The sequence below is a fragment of the Vigna unguiculata genome, chromosome 6 (genome assembly GCF_004118075.2).
Source record: "Vigna unguiculata cultivar IT97K-499-35 chromosome 6, ASM411807v1, whole genome shotgun sequence".
Classification (NCBI taxonomy): domain Eukaryota; kingdom Viridiplantae; phylum Streptophyta; class Magnoliopsida; order Fabales; family Fabaceae; genus Vigna; species Vigna unguiculata.
In genome coordinates, this window is record NC_040284.1 from 19,024,690 (window position 1) to 19,047,729 (window position 23,040).

The following is a 23,040-nucleotide window of genomic DNA, read 5'->3' on the forward strand; positions in this document are numbered from 1 at the left end:
CTTCGTAAAAATCCTTACAAACTTCGCACAAAAAATTTTGTTGGGGGTGAGAAGAGAATGAGAGTATGTGTGCGCAGGAGAGAAACATAGAACGACTCCAGAGAAAGTGAAAGTGGGGAAGTCGAGCGATTCACTTCCCATCACTTCCCGCCTCAATAATTTTTTTTTAATTATATTAATTTCAAAAATAAAAATCACCTCACCTAGCCATGTTTGTATGCCACCTCAGGTAATAATGGAAGGGGTCAAAGAAATGGAGTCACTTTATCATTTTCCTTGAGAATTATGACTCTTCTAGCTTTTTCTCTGGTTTGAAGAGGATATACTTTTTCCCTGTAAACACAAAAATATATAATAATAAAATTTTGGCATTAAAAATTTAATTAATAATATCAATGTTATGGACCGTATTGAAATATGAAACTAAAAGCGGGGGAAAAAGAATTTCAGATGTATTCACTTTTTATTTCTTTTCCCCTTTCTCTTCATTCGCGCCCTAGACCCCGTGCCCACCCCATTTCTGTTTCAATGTCAGAGTTCAAAGCATTTTCCAGTTGATTGAGCCCTAAGTGTCAACCCCATTTCTTGTTCATTTTGTCGAGCGAAAACCAGAGTTCCTCACGTTACCAAGTTGAGTGTTAATCGTTGAAGGTGGCCGTAGACGTGGTGGTGAGAGGCCATTGATGTGGTGGCTTCGTTGCTTGTTGGCTGTTGGGTGAGAGGCCATTGAAGCTGTCCTCGTTTTCTGCCATTCCAGACCCTGTGAAATAACCTGGTAAGAGATTCTCTTAATCTGAAATTAATATGCAATTCCAGTTTCAATGTATGGTCCTTCACTTGACCAAACTTTGAAAACCGACTACAAGTGAATAACCTGTTTGGCCCAAAACACACTGGAGCGTGCAGCAGTAGGTTCGGTGATTTGTAGTGTGTTGAACCCTTGAGTTCATGTTGTTGCAGAATGATGTAGTTCAAAAGTTTCCCTATATTTTCTTCCAAAGTAATATTTATGAGTATGAGTTGGATAGTAACACTCTCTCATTACATTCCTTTACGTGTCTCTTGTCAATGGGTACCTTGAGATATAGATTTAGCATATATAATTATTAGTTCACCCACTCAGGAACCTTAATCCAAAGTTGGGTTAGAAACTGATTAGTTCTGCTAAAAAATATTTCGTACACATCAGATCTTCATAATAATTTTACTTTTTGTATCTTTACAAAACATCAAACTGTATTGAAATACACTTTTTATCATGTGAAAAGACATTAGAATAATGATAAAAGGATTAGGTGTTGATGTCAATTTACTGATCCTACTTCAGAGCATGTCATACTTAGAATAGAATCCACGCATCCTGGTACCAAATGAATTATATATAAAGAGTAAATATATGTTGCATGTTTACTACTACTATTGCACTATATTTACCTGTTTTGCATCCAAAAAGGTGCCTAAATCATCATGCAGAAAGAAAGGAATTAAAGACACACTTGACCACAAGTTCTAGCCATAAAAACAGGTCCTTTTCACAACACATCTAACTCCATAATGAGATGATGCCACATGAAAGCAGTGCAGAACAAAGATTCTAGGTAAACCGTACTTGTGAAGTCCTACAGAAGTGTGACACCTATGATGGCTGTTCTTAGAAATCATTACCAGAATCAGAAATTTTCCGGCAAAAAACCGTCAGTTTTGCTTTAACTCTTGGGTCCTATTAAAAATTAACATTATGGAAACTTTTCCTTTTTACTGTCTCTTCTGACTTTCTTATCCTTATGTATCTAATTATCTATAAAACAACAAATGATTTTTTTTACAACTTCTACAAGATCACTTTTACTGTTCTTTTTGTTTCAAAATAAAGGAATAAATAAACAGGACATGTCATTAATCAATGAAGACATTTACACGATAAATTTATTAACTTTTATGATATTATTTCAAAAATCATACTAAAAATATCTCGGTGTAAAAAATTTGCACTAACAAAAACATGCCTGTTAAACTTGAAAATTAAATACATATATAAAAAAAGTGAAGAAATAATAAGGATGTGAAGCAAATGAGATTGAAATATAAGGAGACGCCAACTTTGGCTTGTTGCAAGGTCTTCTTCATTATTGTTGCATTAGCCTAATAAGGTTTAACTCTATCATGGCAAGTGGTCAATTTTGACAGAAAGCTCGGTTTCCAGTGTTTGTCTTTTGGTTTTTCCTGCACACCAATAATAATTTGCCGCAGAATACGACCTATGCAATTCTCAAATTTTATTTTACTCCTATAGGATTCTCTTGTCTTGTGGTTATGGGGAACATTCATGTTAGCCCTACCCACTCTCTCTTATCCATATCACTGCATATTATATTATTAAAGGGTGAGATAATATCAATAAGACATTATATATTTTTAAAATTCCTGAAATGAAATTTAAACTTCTACTTTATTATGATTGCATGTAATGTTTTTAGGTTTTCCAACAATATATTATTTTAAGATCATTTATACAATACTTCTTAATAGTTAAAAAGATTAATGCAAAAATAAAAAAGATCGTAAGTGAACATTTAAGAAACCTTGGTAGTGTACTTTACTTTACTTTATTTGATAATCCTATGCATGTTATCAGCGAGATTCGGATTAACATAGTCAGAGTGAACAATTTAATTAAGTATTTAAGATTAGCATTAATTTTTTATGCAAGTTCTAAGTTTGGATTTTTTTTCTTGCATCATATATGTATATTATGTCTTCGTGAAGTCACTTTGAGTTCTATTTTTTTTATGATATTCAATTTGGTTTAACTATTAATGTGTGTTATTAAATTTTCGATAGAATAATGACCCCGATTTGAAGGTAATGAAAATTATCCTTATAGGAGAATTTTCCCTTTTACCATTGACAATTTCCTACCAAATGTTGCTATTCAACCTTTACAGGATTGAAAGTAAAACATTTTAGTTCAAAAATCACTTGAAATGTGGTTTTTGAACTTTACAATTATGTGTCCTATAGTTCTTGATAATTCGTTGTTGGACATGTAGAAAAATGGACCATAGCTGGATGTATAACATGCTTGATCCTTCACGGATACTCAGACAAGAGTTCATTAATGGAGTAGCAGAGTTTGTATCCAAAGCAATGGAGCAAACTAGCTTTATAGGTAGAGGGATAAGGTGTCCGTGTGTCAATTGCAAATGTGAGAAAATCCATAAACCACAAGATGTGATGGCTCATTTGTTAAAATTTGGATTTATACCAAACTACAACATTTGGGTTAATCATGGAGAAGAGGGAACAAATGTTCAGAACTTAGGTTATGCATCCAGTAGCTTCAAAAACATGAATTGTGGGGATCAGTTTGCTTCAACAACTAAAATGGTGTATGATGCCTATATGAAAACATGTGATTTGGCGTCACTTCATGGTAATGTGGGGAATGACAGTTTATATGAAGAGTCCCCTAGTGCTGAAGCACAAAGATTTTGTGAAATGTTAGCCTTTGCGAAAAAACTTATTTATGAAGGAGTAACCGAGTCAAGATTATCAATATCTATAAGGCTTCTGGCGATCAGAACCAAATGGCATGTTAGTGAAGAATGCTTAGATGATATGATTCAAATGCTTGTTGATGTCACTCCTAAAGATAATTGCATACCTAAGAACTACCGTGAAGCAAAAAAGATAGTCTCTAGTCTTGGGTTGAAGACTAAAAAGATTGGGTTGAAGGCTCAAAAGATTGATTGTTGTGAAGATGGGTGCATGCATTACAAGATTGATGACCAATTAACAAAATGCAAGTTTTGTCATCATCCTAGGTATTTACCTCGTAAGGGTGTCATAGGAAGTCATAAAAGTGTCCCAGTGCAACTCACCCCATCTGAGATCCCAGTGCAGCTCACCCCATCTATTGTATCTTCTTCGGACAATGATCTACCTAATGAGGAGGTGGAACATGATGACAGTGGCAGGGTTATTATTACACCCATTGGTAAAGGGTAAGTATATTATGATATACAATTTTGTTTGTATTTAATGCACTCAATGCCCATTCACCTGTTTGCTTCTTTTTGTAGGTGGACGCCTAACCACCATGCCATTGAGGCAATTGGGCAGGTAATTAGGGCACAATTCAGGAGTCCCTACCATCATTATGAGGTGGTCCCTGAAGATATTCAGCTTAGATGGTGGACCCACTTTAAGGTAACATAACACTATATTTTACATCAATTATTATCTTATTAAATATTTCTTATCACTTTGTATTTTTTGTATTTTTGTAGTCTATTGTTACTTGGGCACCTCAACATGAGTCGCAAATTCAAAAAGTTTATGAGAAAAAAGTCAGAAAGTGCCTTTGTGACATGCTCTCCAAAGCAAAATCCAAGGGGACCCGGCCTAATTGGATAGGAGAACAAGCCTGGATTGAGTTGCTCAACTATTGGGACAATGAGAAGTTCAAAGCAAAATCTTTTCTGAATAAAATGAACACATCTTCAGCAAGAGGTGGTGCACTACACTCTACGGGATGCAAATCCCACCTCAAGGTTGCATTGAAGTTAATAAGTTTTATTTAAGACATGTCCAAATTTCCATACATCATTAAAGTTTATGTATTCATATATAATCATACTAATTGCATAAGTTTTGTCAGGAGCGAAAACATGGTTGTTGTGTAAATGTAGATGAGTTTTTTCTTGTCACTCACACAAAGAAGGATGGTGCTTGGGTAGACACCCGTGCACATGAAACCTGTGTAAGTTATTGGTTTTATTACTAATCTTATTTTAATTTTTCTATACAATTTTCAAATATTATAATTGAATAGGAAACATATCGTCAACATGTGCAGGATATAAAATCAGATGGTTCTACAAGATCTACTACAACAACAAAGATTGACTGCTCGAAAGATATTGCTGGAGGGACGAGTAGAGGTGGAGTTGATGCTACTGGGGACTTGGCTGCCAACATTCATCACGGTGCCTCATCCTTCACTCAACCTTTGACTTCAATCCGCACAATTCATTCAACACATGAGAAGTTGCTTGAGACAGAGAGGCTTCATGAAGAAGTAAGACAAGCCACTCTAAGAGCTGCTGCAGCAGATGAGAAAGCAGCTGTAGCCAATCAAAGAGCTGTTGCAACATTAAAGGGCTTGGCTGAAACAAATAAGAAGTTTGATGTCATGGAAGAGTAAATATAGTTGATCAAGCAACCGTTGGCCTTCGTGTTGGAAAGAAAAACCGCAGACACTACAACAACCAAACTTGGATGATCAACCCCTTCTTTGATCATGGACTTCATTGAAAGGTAAATGACATTGTATATGCTCTCATCTTTCACTATACGATAACAACATTTTCAATACTAATTTAGAGTTCACCATGGTCACAATTTCAAGTCTTTCTTGTGGTTGGGTGTTAGCACTGCTATCATAACTTTTTTAATTTAATCAAATACCAAGTATATTTATTGTTGTATTGAATTTTTGTATTTGACCTCTGTTACACCTTGCGTTCAATTTCTGCCTAGACTCTTCTTCAATTTGTCTTGGTGTACACTGTTTTTAAGCTTCTTTGTCTTAAATTTTGGTTTTCATTTTCCAGGTTCGGTTTCAGCGGACTTCTTCTGGCGCTGTGTGGCTATTACTTTGGATCTAGCTACCTCCATTCTAGTTCCAAGTTCAGTTGGCTCAACTGTATGCTTACATTGTAATCAAGTTTTAAGTTGTAGTTTCCTCCAATTTTATCAACATCCAGGAATTGCAATGTGTGTGCCTGAATTGTAATTTGATCCTTTAACTAGTCCTTAAGTAACAATGTTTTAACTATATATATTATTTCTGTATATATGATTTAAATATTTGAATTAAAAGATAGAAAGCAGGCTTTGTTTTTTTAATCTTTTTACTGAAGTATATTACCATTTGTGAACTTTTGAGTATTACAAAAGTCAGTGTCACAAGTGGTCCAGATTATACATTCTTACAGGATTTATTTATTGAGATACTCCTTATACTTTTGAAGTGAGTAGCTAAGGAAGTGGATCTCATTGCATAAAAGTTTTCATTTGAGCATTCTGTGCACAATTCAATTTATATCTTACCGATTTTCTCCTGTGCGTTTGATAAAGGTTCCTTTAACTACTTTGTTTATTTATTTATTTTCTTAGTAACTTTCACCCATTGATACATTGGATCTTTCTCCTTCAATTTTTCCGCCTTTTTGTAACCTGGATTGGGATAATGAGAATTTGTGATCCTGTAAGTCAAGTCTCCCCTTCCTATAAATTGGTATTTCTTCCCTCCAAAATACATATTCACTCATTCTTCTCTTTATTTTTATGAGGTTCTTTGCTTTTATAAGCTTACTTGCTAGCAAAATTTCATATTTTGCGAATAAGTCTTCAATAATCATTTATACTTTAGAAAAATGATTTTATTCGTGTTCATCAGTCTGTTTTTTTATTACATCTACAAAAATAAATTCAAAAGCACTATATATACGTATTTAAAAAAAAATACTTCAAATATATATACAACAATTAAAATCTATTTATAGTGTACTTCTACTATCACTTATTCACAAAATAAATACAAATTTAAAGGTAAATGTGATAGAAGAGATTCTTCTTCTATCCAACATTACTATTCATCTTCCAATCTCCTCTTTTTTTTTATATATATATATATATATATATATATATATATATATATATATATATATATATATATATATATATATATATATAATTTAAACATTGAATTAAAATGATGTGATTCACATTTACTAAAAGGATAAACATAAATTACATTATTTTAATGAAACAACTTTTATTTTATAAGTTCATGACGATAAGTTAATTTTAAAACCACTTTTTCTAATATGATATTCAAGTTTGATTTCAATATATATGTAAGACTTTAATTGCGATTATATTTGAAATCTCACAAACTAATGAAAGTGGAGTCAATTTGAGACTCTTTTTTTTTTTTACTTTATTAATAAAATAAATATATTTAAAACAGATATTAACATGCATTTTTTTAATTTTCAAGCATTATATATACTTTTAAGAATATACTTGGATGAATAATGATACTTCGACAATTTTTTCTTATAATTTATTTGAGACTTGAGATGATATTTTTTAAATAATTTTTGTATAAAAAAATGAAGAAAAAAGTAAAAAATCACTTAAAAAATAAAATCTTATATTATAAGAAAAAATTGTGAAAATTTAATTACGAAAAAATTATTTTCCTTCAAATATATACATAAAACCATATGACATTAAAGCCACAATTTGACCATCATTCATTCACTCATTACAACTTGGAGAGCTACTATTCTGCCATGCAACCTAGAAACAACATCACCTCCATTTATTCCCCATAATACGTAAAAAAAAAGTATTTAATATTATATATCCTCTGCACATATAAAAATATTCATAATTATGTTTTGCAGGATACAGCAATCCACGTTTCAGTTGGTGCCTTTAGCTTCACATTTCATAATAATATTGCAGTTGCGGTACTCAGAGGCATTACCACTACCATTAAATTTTGCATCAGTATTAACAATTTTAACTCTCCTTGCTTTTTCTTCTGGTTTGAAGAGGATATATTCTTTCCCTGTAAACTCACTCTCAACAAAAGCATTCAAAGCTTTCGGAGGCTTTCCTTTCACATCGCTCACCCGAATCAGTGAATCTGCAGAAGAACACTGTTTCAGCAAACCCTCCCTCGAAACCCGACCCTCGCATTTGAAAGGGCCTATAAACTCCGCACAAAGTCCTCTCACCTCATCACACTTAATCATCACACTATATCTAACATGGGTTGTGGGAGTTACGTTGTAGGAGTGAACAACCTCCCACCATGTCACTCTTTTCTCTGCAGAACCAAGGTTTCCACTCTCACTTTTACGCATCACACCGTAAAAGCAAGATTTTTTTCCACAGAGATTGGTTAAGTGTTCCGTATTACGAACTGTTTGTTCACAAGCGCCATCTTCAACCACTCTCACTACCCCAAAGGTGAAACATTCTTTGTTGTTGTTGTTGTTTCTTTCTGCAGTGATCTCCACGTAAAGTGATCGAACTGGATGATCATTGCAGAGAGAGTCTGCGAGTCTGAACAGCACTCTTTCTGGACTGACGCTCAAACGAAAAATGCTGAGCTTGGATTTATCAAAGAGGGAAGTGTATATGAGAGACGACTCTTTAGGAAATTCGAGACTTGACCATTTGTAACTGAAGATATTACCCATGTTACAGTTGGTGGCTTCTGTGTTTTCGTGTTTCCACCAGGGATGAACATCATGGAGGACGAAGTGTTAGGTTTTATAAAGGAAGGGGTTTCACTGGGGAGAACAACACTAATGAGATCTGAGCCTAATCACATAAGACACTGACACCACTCTCAACCCAAAACTTTAAGGCAATGGGTTTATGGGCCTTGATCCTTATATGGCTCTCTACTTTCTCAATTCTGGTCAATGTGGAACTTAGACTCACACTTGGATTCCTAACAATCTCCCCCTCAAGGGTGAGTCCCTTCAACCACATTAGTACACTCCCCCTCCAGTGGAAGCTACCCAACCACGAGTACTCATTTTCTGCCCTTTTTTGTACTGTCGTTCTTCTTAATGGGACACGCTTTTACCTGACCAACACTGTCAGGAAGACTTTCGATACTAGGACCATACTGCACTCGTCTGAGCCCGGTATTAACCATCGGCTCTGATACCACTTGTTAGGATTACAAAGGAGGGGGTTTCACTGGGGAGAACAACACTAATGAGATCTGAGCCTAACCACATAAGACACTGACACCACTCTCAACCCAAAACCTTAAGGCAATGGGTTTATGGGCCTTGATCCTTATATAACTCTCTACTTTCTCAATTCTCACACTTGCTTATTATCTAAAAAAAAAAAACTGTTGGGTATCAGAGTACCAACAACTAAAATACAAGATGAAAATAAAGGAACAAAAATAGATAATAGGCAACGAATATAATTTATTCAAGAAAAGGAAAAATTATATATCATTCTCTCTAATCCCAAGGAGAAAACAATGACAACCCCTCTCTTGGAAATAGGAAAAACTAATACAAGGAGAACCTTAAAGGAGAAACTAACCTTCTCTCTTAGAGGAGAAATTAATATTCTCTCTTAATTCTTCTCTCAAGCAAGTAAAGTGAAAGGAATAAAAACGGAGAGACTTTGGGATGATTTCCTAAGGAAACATTGGACTCCTTTTATAACATTAAAAGTAAGCCCCAAAGTAAGTTCCCATCGATGTGGGACTTCTTTTCTCACAATCTCCCACTTGAAGATTTTGATGAAATTAATCAAATCTTCACACCATGCTTTATTCTCTGCCTTCATGTTGCTTGTTCTTCTGATAAACTTCAGTAGGATCGAATCCACGTAGACTTCATTGACACATAATTCTGATCCTCCAAAACGCAATGCAACACTTGAGGTTCCTCCTAAGGACCTCTTGTCAACACTTCACTGCTCTCCACCAAACCCGCCATGAACCTATTAACCACTCCCACTGCTTGTGCAATGTCTGGTCTTGTACACATCATAACATTCATAAGGCTGTCCACCACCGATGCACTCGGTACTCGAGACTTCTCCATCCTCTCCGCTTCATTGCTAGGACTCATACGTGAGGAACAATTGATAGAAAGTGGGGTCGAAATTGGCTTGCAATCTTGCATGTTGAAGCGCAACAAGATTATCAGTAAGTATTTCTTTTGAGAAAGCCAAACCCCTCTATCTTTTTTGTCTCGGTGAATTTGCATCCCTGAAATCTTTGTTTGCTGGTTCCAAGTCCTTCTTCTCATACTTCCTAGCCAATTACGCCTTCAATTCTTGGATTTGAACTTTGTTGGGGCCTACCTCCAACATGTCATCCACATACAACATCAATGGTCTAAACACCCAGTCTGTTGTAACCGAGGCTTATGAAGTAATCAAATCTCTGGTACGAACACATGAGCGCCCTCTTTAAACCGTACTGAGATTTGTTCAACCATGCAAACCAAGTTTTCTTGTTCTTTAACGTCTTCTGGTTGGAGCATCATTTCATTTCTGCTTAACAATAACCTTGTGGGTAGTGGGACCCACAGGTGGTACCCACAGGTGGTACCCCTTCACATTGTTAGCATAGCCTAAGCACTTAATTTTCCCAATTTCAAGCTCTACTCGTGCTTTGGATTCCTTGAACTGGTAACAACACATTTGACTTCCTCTTGATGTAGTACACCCACAATCTCCTGGAGTAAACTTTGATTCTCCTAGTGATAACTCTGGTGATTCCCTTACATCAGAATAAACCAAGTCTTCTTGTGTTTTCCTTTTTCTGGTAGTCAAACTAGCAATCTACGATCTATGACTATGTTTGTTGGCTTACCACATAGTGCTCGCATAGAGGTAAAACAACCTTCTTGAGCCCGAGTAAGAGATTACGTTCCACCTGGATTTGCAAATTTTGCTCTGACTTATACCCAAGTTTACGATGTCACATCAACATCGCTTCTTCTTGACTTGTCGATGCAACCATTGCATTAGCTTCCTGCAACGTATCTCCCAAAAGCACATACACATCTGCCATGATCTTCTGAGCTTTCATGACTTACCAGATCTTAACTCTTCTTCACAGAATATCTTCGTCCTCCGAGGTATTTGCCATACAACCTTGTGAGGTTGATGCCTCAAAGTTCTTTCCTCCATTCTTCAAATGCCAACAATCTTTCTTCACATGCCCTCTTTTGCCACAATGGTAGCATTTGAGATGCTTCTTACTTTGATATCTATCATGAGACTGACTCCCACTAGATCCATGTTTTGTTGATCTACCTCTCGTCATCACCAAAGCTTATATTTGCCTTGCACTTTCCACCATATCCTCTTTGTTCTTTCGCCTGGATTCTTCTTCAAGAAGAGCTCCGACAACATCCTCAAAGTGTAGGAGGTCAGCAACGTTGTAATTTGTAATGTTGTAATTTGTAATGTTGATGACAAGCTGATCATATGAATCAGGTAAACTTTATAGTAGAAGCTCCGCACGTTCATTTTCAATTATGTTGAAATCTGCCGCTGAAAGTTGGGCAAACAACGTATTTAGATTGTTGATGTGGTCTGTTACCGATGTGGACTCACTCATTTGAAGAGTATAGAGTTTTCTCTTCAAGAATATTCTTGTGTGAAGTGACTTAACCTCGTACAGGCTTGTGAGAGTATCCCAAATCTCCTTCGCTGTAGTCTTCTCCGCAATGCTGGATAAAACCGCATCTGCCAATGCTAAGTGCAAATTTGCTATAGCATTGTTATCTATTTCCTTCCACTTTTTATCTGTAATGCCGACAGGTTTTTCTTCAATTGCTTCTAGACAATTGTCCTTTCTCAAAATTGCCTTCATCTTCAGTTTTCACAATGAGAAATTTTTCCCATTGAACCTCTCTATCTCGTATCTTGCTGTCATGGCCTTAAAACCGACTTATGCACTTCTCACTATGAATAGTACTGTCTACTAGAACAATGGAAGTAGACCGTGAACCAGTGCACCAGGTAATTCCCAGGAAAGAGAGGTGGGTCACTAATGGACACGCTTAAGTACCAAGTCTTTCCTAGCCAGAACTTTCCTAGACATGCACTTTCACACTACCACACTTTATCCACTATCACAGCACTATTCTAATGACAATAGCAGCGAAAGATAATCACACGAACCAGGCTCTGATACCACTGTTGGGTATTAGAGTACCAGCACAAGTACTCACAACTAAAATACAAGATGAAAATAAATGAACAAAAATAGATAATAGGCAACGAATATAATTTATTCAAGAAAAGGAAAAATTACATATCATTCTCTCTAATCCCAAGGAGAAAACAATGACAACCCCTCTCTTGAAAATAGGAAAAACTAATACAAGGAGAACCTTAAAGGAGAAACTAACCTTCTCTCTTAGAGGAGAAATTAATATTCTCTCTTAATTCTTCTCTCAAGCAAGTAAAGTGAAAGGAATAGAAAGGGAGAGACTTTGGGATGATTTCCTAAGGAAACACTGGACTCCTTTTATAACATTAAAAGTAAGCCCCAAAGTAAGTTCCCATCGATGTGGGACTTCTTTTCTCACACGAAGAGGGTATAAATAGCAGAAGAATAAGAGTCTTCTAAAGTGATGAAGTACACTGATTAGAACCTTCACCATTCATGGATATAATAATATTTTAAAGAACAACTTTTTTTTACGAGATGAGGTGTGTTCTTCTAAGTGATTTTGAAATATTGAAAATGTGATTTTGAAATATTGAAAATGAGAATAAGGACAAATGTAAAACCACTTAAAAGATGACTATTAAGATTGTAAGAAAAAGTTGTCAAAATTTAATAGTCAGAAAATCATTTTCCTATTTTAAAATATAAGTTTTGAACAGAACAAGACAAGGACATCAAATAGAATGATATAACATTTAAGATAAAGTTTGCAGTCATATATATATATATATATATATATATATATATATATATATATATATATATATATATATATATATATATATATATATATATATATATATATATATATATATATATATATATATATATATATATATATATATTATGACTTCCATCCATTTGACTCTTATTTTTTATTCTCTCGTGTGGTTTAGTGAGTTATTGATTCTTTCACAAAAAAAAAAAAGAGAAGATAATGGTACATTAATCAAAGATTCATACTAAGTCACATCAGAACATCAGAGAATAAAGGATGAGAGTCATACTTAATTTTTTTATTCTTTGACGTAATTTAGTGTGAGTTATTGATTCTTTCAAAGAGAAGTATAGTGATATATTAATCAATGATCACACCCACATCAGGGAATAAAGGATGAGAGTCATACTTATTTTTACTTTGTGACGATTTAGTGAGTTATTAATTCTTTCAAAAAGAAGGATAATTATATATTAATCAATGATTTATTACACTAAGTCATATTAGAAATAAAGGATGTGAGTCAAAAAAATGATAATCATAATATAATTTCTTTTTAGATAATTTATAAAAATTATTTTATACAAAATATTTTACAAAAAAATTAATAACAATTTCTTTCATAATAAAATTGGTAAATATTTTCTAAAAATAAATTTTAAATAAAATTTTCAAAAAATATGAATTTTTTTAGCAATAATATATCTTTAAATATTATCTTACATTTAGAAAAATGACACACGTGTTCTACGTTTTTATATATTAGAATAAATTAGTGTAAATGTTTTTGTTTACGTTAGTATAATTAAATTAGAACTAAAATTGTAATACATTTAAACATTACATAATTATTAAAATGCTTTCCGATTATCCACAACCTTGTGATAACATGAATAAAATTAATTATCACTTAATCATGTGGAGACATAAAATTTTAACTTTTTTTTTCACAACACATTTAAACATGTAATGTTTTGAATAAATTAGTATAATTACAAGTTAAAATTTAAGTATAGTACCAAATTAATGTATATAATTGTAGTGATGTACAAATACCACCGACAAAAAACAGCTAGAGGGAAAAAGTTATACGAGTGATAGTATAAAATAATTTTATATTATAATTTAAATTTTGACATCAATAATCTTAAAAGTTTGTACTAAAAATAATTTATCATAAAAATTACGAGCATTTTTTATCATTCATTTAATTAGTCCACATATAAATTTATCTAATTCATCCATTGCAAAAATTCATTAATTTAATTTTTGAATGGTTAATAATGCATCCGTTAATGTTTAAACCAATGGATGATGGGTTATCATATTAATACTTGTCTGATATAAAATAAATTCAAACATTTTTTTTTGTGATTAAGCTTGTTTAAACGTTTTTTAAACACATATTGTTAAATTTAATTTTGAAATATTTTTTAAATATAACTTTTTTAACAAAGGTTGTTTTTTTTATGAATGCATTAAATATTTATCCATAAAAAATATCAGTAGCTTAGATTTTTATGAAATGGTCATATTTTTACAAAATAAAAAAGTTTAATATATAATTTTTTTCCTTCGTAATGTCCAAACTAGCTATTACCTCACTGAAAAGCCAGGTAGGATAAATTTATGTATGATATGGTATAGATGCCACTTAGTCTAAGTCAATACCAAACAAAGCTTCAACATGACAAAATATGAGGTGAATCTTTGAATGTTCAAATAATAAATTGAAACAATAATAGAAAAACCCAAAATGGATAACACTCATGGAGATAAATACATATTCCTTGAAAATGCTTCTTATCGAATCAATACCAACTGACATAATATACATGACGTATATCATAATGAGAGCTTTGGATCAATTAGAAATAATATACTTAATTGGGCATTTTTATTTTTGTAGTATTTCAAAAGAAATTTATAGTTTAGATAAATCGTCCAATTTGACACAATTTCAAAATTAAAAGTTGTATCATATTGAAAGGATCTTATTGTAGAAGTTATGTCATGTTAGAACAACTTCATAATCAAGAGTTATATCATATTAAAAGAATTTTATTGTGGATAAACTAAAATCGTGTTCATTAACCGAAATCTATCATGTTGTAAGAACTAAATAAACTAAAATCATAGCATGTTATAACGATTTCTATTTTATAATAAAATAAACAGAAATCGTATCATGTAATTTTGTAATGAAATAATTAAAAATAATTAAATTAATTATTATTTTATATTTTAAATTACTCTATTATAATCGGTAATTTTAATTTTAATTTATTAGTACTAATAATTTAAGTTATATAATTATTATATTTGTTTATTATTTAAATAATATAACAAAAAACTTAATTTTTTAAACTACTTTTCATTTTAACTTTTAATTTTAAAAAAAATGAATTGACAAATCAATTTGTTTTGTTTCATCTACGATTTATCTGGTTGATAAACTAGGCACGACAAATCAAAATAGACTATAAGTTGTAAATATCAATTTATCTTGTCAAATAATTTTAATGAGTTAACGTATTGATACGAGATAAGACTTACCTTATCACGCTTAAAAAATGCAATGAAATAATAAAATAAAGAGATAAAAATTCTAAATGAATAATTGAAGTAAAAAATGTTTAAAAACTATAAAATAAATAAAACACTTCAATAAATTAAATGCTTAAAACGAATATTTCCTTTTATCTCTTGTCTCCGTGATATTTTGATTTGTATATCTTAAGGATTAAATATATTTTTCATCTTTTAATTTTCGATAAAAATTAAAATTAATTTTTCTTTTAAATTTTATACAAGTTTAAAAGTTTAAACATGTTTTTTGTTTTTTAATTTTCAATTTAAATTTGTTCATGTTTAAAACTTTAGATAAATTTAGTTTTTTATATTTAGATATATATATATATATATATATATATATATATATATATATATATATATATATATATATATATATATATATATATATATATATATATATGAATTTAGTTATTTTAATTAAATTTTATTAAATTTATTTAACATTTTTAAGGTGTTTTTCACTTAACGTTGAAACGAAAATATATTAAATAGATAAACAGCTCAAATATTATTATGAGACTAAATGTTAAATAAATATAATAAAATTTGGTTAAACAAATTAAATTCACACATTTTAAAATTAGAGTTATGGCTTGATTTAAAAATGAAAAATATATTTAATCATAACTTAAAATATGTGTAAAGTGTTCGAACCACAATGTTAATTCGGCTTGTTGGGATTGGAATGTAAATAAATTTTATTATAATAATTTTTTATTATTGGCAACACCTTTTTTGTATATTAATTATGTTCTCATACCTCCTATCTTACATTTTTAATTAACACTAAGAGTTGCATATATCTCCTTCCAACCTGCTTTACAACTTTCACAACTGTTAAATTTCAACTTTAACTTTGAAGTAAAACATTTAAATCAATAAAATTTAAAATAAAGCAACCTTATTAGTTTATGTAGGATGCCTTGCACAATATCACTAAGAATGATCCAAATCTATATTTAAAGCATTGGCATCTCACTAAAAAATATGTAACACTTAGTCCATCACTTGATTTAAAGTGTTACATTTGGATAAATTTTCAAATTAATTATTTATTGGAATCTAAACGTGGGTTTAAATTTTAAGATCAGAATATATGAGAAAGTTAAGTGAAAAAAAAAAATGGAAAACTCGTTGTCGTATAATTTTAAATTAGAAATTATTTGAATCTTTTATGTAACTTGACTAAAGACTAGAAATTCTCAAAAACATTTATTAGAAAGATCCATCATATATATATATATATATATATATATATATATATATATATATATATATATATATATATTCAAGTTAAATTAGTGATTTAGTATTTTAATTTGTTGGTTTGGTTCATTTTTGTTTTTTTATTATTTTTGAAATCAATTTGGTCATCTAATCTTTAAATTTTGTCATTTTCGTTAAGTTGACAGTAAAATCGTGTTCGTACATGTTATGTGTAAACTTGTGAAATTTTTAATTTTTTTAATTTTTTTAATTTTTTTATAACAGTAGTTGTTTTCAATATAGTTACTCTACTCAAAATTTTGATTCAATTTAGTCTTCATATTCTTTAAAATGATTCAATTTTTTCTCTTCAAATTCAAACTAAACTAGTAATTAAATTTAACTATAAATAATATATATATATATATATATATATATTAAAATAATTTTAAATAATTTATACATCAAATCACTCACTTAAATAGTCAAATTATTTTACTTTTTATATTTTTTCATTTATAATATTTTACACTTGAATTTTGTTACACTTATAAAAAGTTAAATAATTTTAATATTTACGTGAAGTGATTTGATATATAAATTCTAAAAAGTTATTTTAATATATATATATATAAAAGTTGCAATTAATAATTACTAACCAATTTTTTTAATTATAAAAATAAAAAATAACAAATTAGCACATGGCATGTACATACGTTTTCATTAACCTAACAACAAATTGAACATTTTTTAAAAAATGAAAGAATTAAATTGAACCTAAAAATAATGTAGGACTAAAATAAATCAAATCAATAAATTAAAATATTAAATTATCTACTTGTGTATAACATTTTTTATTACACATTATTTAGCATTTAACCATTGTTTAATTTTTTCCTTCTTCATTAGTTTGATACATTAATTAATTCTTAGATGCCTCTGCAACCACATAATGGCCCAGTGAAAAAATAATACATCAACACTTAGATGCTTCTTTCAAGCTATAGTGTTGTCGTACTGCAAAAAGAATATTATTATTTTAGATACAGAGAGAATAAACCATAGAAATCTAAGAGCAGAAATATTCTGGATTCGTCATTAATTAGTTTAAGCTATCAGCTAGCTCCCTAAACGATAACATATTCCTTGTCATATAAAATTGTGTGTAGTGTGCATGGAATAATGTTTAAAAAATTTGAACATGTTTGTTAAATTTTATTAAATTTTATATTTATATATATATATATATATATATATTAAATTTTATTATTTTTTAATTTTTTTGTGTTTTTGTAATGTTAGTTTTTTTAATAATTTTATATATTTTTCCTAATACCTTATATATAAAAGCAAAATTATATATATATATATATATATAATTATTTATTTATTTAAATTGGATTTTGAAATCTAGATAAAGAAATTATGGAATTTTGAATTCCATTAAAATAATTACTAGATTTCGGATTTCGAACTTCGTTTAAGATAATTTCTAGATTTTACAATCTGATTTAAATAGTTATTGAATTTGGATATATATATATATATATATATATATATATATATATATTATTTATTTATTTTCATATAAGGTATTAAGGAAAATAAAAAATTTAATGTTTTTCTATATATTTTATTTATTTATTTTTAATATCTTATATAAAAATAAAATAAAAACAATATATATAATAAAAAATAAAGTTAATCGGATTTAGAAATGTATTTTAGAACATTAACGACGCCATTTTGGAAATTTTTTAAAAAGTTGAGATTCTAAAGAAATTGTTGTAGTGGACAAAGAAGCCTCCTAATTAAGAACTAAACTATATTACAAAGATCATTAAGCAGGTTAATTATGATACTTATTTGTAGAAAATTGATAGATTAACAATTTTTTTTTACAAACTTGACAAATTACCAATTTGAGTAAAAAAAATGTTATTTTATTACTTTATTTTAATTAAAAAATAAAAATTAATCTATTTTAATTATATTTAAGAAAAGTTTGTTAAAACTTTGTCAAAATATTTCTTATCAAAAGATAATTTTGATAAGTAATATAACTTAGAAGGTAAAGTTCACACATTGATTATAACATTCACTGCTATCTGACATATGACTTGCGCCGGAATGTTTTTTGCATACACATCCTTTCTCTGCTGAGGATGAAATTATCTCTTCTAAAAGATCGAAGAGTAAGAAGTCTTTTACTCGGACGAATTTGAAGAGTATTTGCTAAATGATTTCGGCATTAAAAGCATTTTTATATTACCAATTTTTAGACAAATAAATAGGCATGTTCAATTACAATTGCTTGCAACTTTCTGCTGAATGATCTAAGCTAGCAAATTTTGCCCATAAAAACTGAAACATTTATGGATTATTAATGATGACGATGGTAAGTTAAATAGAAAGGGTAGAACTAAGAAATGACTGTGCACGTTCTCAGAGACTGCGATAGTTTTACCAAGTTCTACAATCATTTTGGGGTGTACAATGAAATTGGAACCCTAATATTTATTAATATTATAAATAAAATGTAATCATTATCCAGTTTTCCTAGCCGCGTATAGTTTACACAAGTCAAAACACAATTTCTTTGCAAGCAATTTCATTAAACAATTTATTTCTTATTTACTGTTTCCTCCATAATTTTCTACCGTATAATTAGTAGATTTACTGTTCCATTTCATCAATAAACACAGTTTTAAATAGTAATAAACTACTTATGCATTAAACAAAGTTTCATTGTACAACTATAGGTAAAGTTTTCTTATACAATGTTACACATTCTTATTAAAGAGATTCTTCCGATGATAATGATGAAGGCTACGTAACTCATTTATGAACCTCTTCGAGTGATGCAGAAGCTTTTGGATGATGAATGGTGTTTCTGTTTTTGGACTCGGTATCATCGAGGTACTGTTGATACAAATATGATATAATGCCCCAAATAGCAAGCATCATAGAGATAACCTTAATACCATGCATTTTGTCATGGAAGAATATCACTGCCAACATTGGAACAAGAGGCACTCTCAAAACGGTTATGGCATTGCAGAAGAGGGAAGAAACCTCACTGGTAAGCCCCAAACAACCAATTGTAAAGAGTTGCCAAAATATGGCTGTGAAAGTGAGGTTCAACAAATATGAAGCCTTCCCCGTCTCATACTCCTTCATTTCATTCTTCAAACCTTTCCACTCTCCACTTGCAAAAAGTCCCACTATGATAGCACAAGTTCCTACAAGGAACGTGTATATTATCATATCCATGATCACTTTCAGTGTTTCCCTTTTCATAACCTTCTTGAACACAAGCTGAGTGAGGGAAAGCCACAGTCCATACCCTGCTGATGCACAAACTGTGGCTATGAATCCAATCACATACTTTTTCTTGGATATTTGTGTGGAACCTGAATCATCTGATGATGACTCGTTTTGAAATACAAGAAGGGTAGAGGAAATGGTGAGAAGGACTAAAGAGTTTACAATGTAAGGTGTGAACTTGAGTGAATTGAGGAAGTATGAGAATAGAGCATTAAAAGCCAACTGGGATGAGCAAATGAGTGAATAGGTTGAGACAGGAAGGTACCATAGCCCAACTGAATATAAATAACAACCTAATGCCAGAAGCAGGCCAATTGAGACATACACAAATGCTAGCATTGTAGCAGATGGCTGATTTGGATGAATGTTATTGTTTGTGGTCAAATTTTTAGGTGTTGTGATGAAGTAATAAGGAAGCAGAATAGGGAAACCACCAAGTTGAACAAGTGTTCCCATCCACTTACTCTTTCCACCCTTTTCATAGTACAATCTTCCAAGGAGTGTTGCAGCTGATCCACACACCAACACAAGTACAGAATGAATGACTATTCTGAACCAACGGTAATACAGTTTTTTCCTACTCGTTGGACCATGAAAACTATTGTCCTCCAAGAACTGTGTTTCTTTGACTCCATTAGCTTAAAGAAAAACATACCAGATTATTATTGCATAAACGTAGATAATGCAAGATAATAGATTGGACAAAGCTTTCAAAAGAACTAAGTTCCTCAGAAACAGAAAAGTATCGAGGTGCTTGTGTTTGATGCTTAAACATTGACATGCACAAGAATTGTGTCTTGATTGAGATATAATTGGACGTTTTGCATCTCTATCCTCCTGAAGCTAACAGTGTGTGTCATTAGAAAATGTTTTTCACTTTTGTTTTCTGTCTCGATGAATAGTTATAAAATGTTTTCTTCCTGTTTCTAGAGATTTGGAAAAGGTTGGTTTATTATGTTCTTGTATAACTATTTGTAAACAAGAAAAATAAGGATAAACTAACTTCGATATAAACATAGAAAATTAAAAAATTCAAACCTAGCAGGTCTTAATATTTTATAGTATAATCAAAACTTGAGGCCTCATAAAAAAGTAGGTGACGTTATTTTTTAATTTTGTTTATTGGGGGAAGTATTATCTTGATACAGCTCAGTAACTATATCTCCACCAAAACAATTCCATCGACGTTACCACCTCAGCCTAGGTTGTGGTTGATGACATAGATTATCACGTTCGATGATTTTGTTTATTTCAAGTTTAGTCTGGAATCTGCTGGCAACATTGTAAGGTTTAATTCAGAAATTTTCATTCTAGAGGAACCATCGTAATTGGGATCAAACCAAGGTTTTTCAAAGTAGACAAAAAAGTTACAAAACGCTTGAACATATATGTAAGTTCTGCATACACTGAAATGGAAAGATTTCTTAACCTACAATCACAGTTAAACATAAATAGGTAGAGTCATTATGGTAACAAAATATGATGCAGCTGAATGAAAAGACATATAAGGAATCATTATAATCTTAATTTTGTGTCTTCTAACACAGTTGAACCTTTTATTTTTAAATAGGGTTAAATATGTTTTTGGTCCCTCAAGTTTTAGTAAATTTTGGAATTAGTCCCTCATCAAAACTTTATACCAATTTAGTCCTTCATCTTTTAAAATGCGTAAATTTAGTCCTTTTAATCAAATTTTGTTAAGTTTTTTTGACGTTTCAAACACATTTCATGATAGTATTTAAGTTAACATTGAAACAAAAATGTGTCAAACAGTATAAATAATTTAAATACTATCATGAAATGCGCTTGAAACGTCAAAAAAACTTAACAAAATTTGGTTAAAAGGACTAAATTCACGCATTTTGAAAGATGAAGGACTAAATTGGTCAAAAGTTTTGAAGAGAGACTAATTCCAATTTTTGTTGAAGCTTGAGGGACCAAAAACATACTTTTAAATATGAAGACAAAAATTTGACTTACCAATTTTGCTGAGATGCAGTTCTTGAGGGTCTGCCATGTGGATGGTGTGAAAAAGGTTTCAGGGGAGTGTTGCCCTTCTTGTGTTTCTCCCATGTGGAAGGTGAAATGAGTTTTCAGAGGAGGGAATTGGAAATGAAGATATAGTCCAGAGGAGGGTGATTCGAAAATGCAATTTATACATTATACATTTCTAAATGTCGTCAATAGAAAGAGAAAGAGTAGCAACTTAACCTCCTCAACTTTGCCATAATTACGATTAGTGCCTCTATGATTCTAGCCTACACATTGTTGACACTATATATTGCCTCCTCTTTTGTTTATGTGATGGATGTGTGAGTATGACATTTTACATTTGCGTAGTATTATTTTTGACATCCAACAAATTTTTACATACTTCACTTTTAAGGGTATTTTGGTTATTAAAAAAGTTAACCTTTGTTTGTTGAATATTTAATTAATCAACAAAAACGTTGTAATGGATTATGTACTTCAGACAAAATCCAAAAAGAGTTATAAAAGTAGTTTATTTCAGGCATTTCTTCTCAGTGAAAGTTTTTACTCTACAATGCATCTCAATGCATCTCAGTGGCCTCTTAGACTTGAGTCTGAAGAGATCATATTTATTGGGCTAGAGAAAAAAATCGACATATTGTTTAATGGGTCTTTCTTCCAACAGCTCCAAGTTTCTTCTGCAACTCCAAAGATTCCCAAAATTTCAAAAATATCTTTTGACCATTTTAGCGAAGCTATATACATCACACTCTCAAAATTGTTTCCAGACGTCGACTTCCAATAAAAAATGCTTCTAGCAGTTAACAACCCATTTAAAATTTTAGACTTTCGGATGTTAAAAAATAAAAGAAAAAAAATTATATATTTATATATATGCATTTTTGTTTTTTTTTTTAATTTTTAACAAAATCTAAAAATTAAATAAAATTAAATAAATCAGAATAAACTTTTCACTTTTTAATTTTTTTTATTTAAATTTTAATGTTATTTTAGTTTTACTTATTTTTATATTTATATTTATTTTTCAGTATATTAAATGAAAATAAAATTATATATATAGATATAAATTTTTTTTATTTTTCAAATATATATTACGAAATATGAAAACATAAAAATAAATAAAATAATTAATAATAAACTAAAAAAACAGTTAAAACTTAAAAAACATAAATTTTATATAAAATTAAAAATATTTAAAACTGAATTAATTTTTTGACTTCTGGGAGTCGACTCCTGGTAATATATTTTGATTTCCAAAAGTTAATTTTTGGTAATATTTTTTGACTTTCGGAAATGGACTTTCAGTAATATATTTTGACTTCTAGGAGTCGATTTCTGGTAATATATTTTGACTTCCAGAAGTCGACTTCAAGTAATTTATTTTGACTTC

At 30.4% G+C, this 23,040-nt stretch overlaps 1 protein-coding gene and 1 pseudogene across 2 annotated transcripts; one reads left to right on the forward strand and one right to left on the reverse strand.

Moving 5' to 3' along the window:
• The first annotated feature begins 439 nt into the window (after nt 1–439).
• Nucleotides 440–5,883, forward strand: LOC114187227. Of its 2 annotated transcripts, XM_028075412.1 has the most exons (8): nt 440–775; nt 1,454–1,694; nt 3,051–4,004; nt 4,083–4,209; nt 4,290–4,553; nt 4,661–4,762; nt 4,859–5,319; nt 5,616–5,883. In XM_028075412.1, the coding sequence occupies exons 2-7, from the start codon at nt 1,639–1,641 to the stop codon at nt 5,204–5,206; spliced, it is 1,851 nt and encodes a 616-aa protein (XP_027931213.1). In that variant the 5' UTR covers nt 440–775; nt 1,454–1,638; the 3' UTR covers nt 5,207–5,319; nt 5,616–5,883. The 2 variants fall into 2 exon arrangements, with proteins under 2 accessions (XP_027931213.1, XP_027931214.1); XM_028075413.1 differs by lacking the exon at nt 1,454–1,694.
• A 13,286-nt stretch (nt 5,884–19,169) lies between these two features.
• Nucleotides 19,170–21,731, reverse strand: LOC114187281 (annotated as a pseudogene).
• Between the last annotated feature and the right edge of the window lie 1,309 nt (nt 21,732–23,040).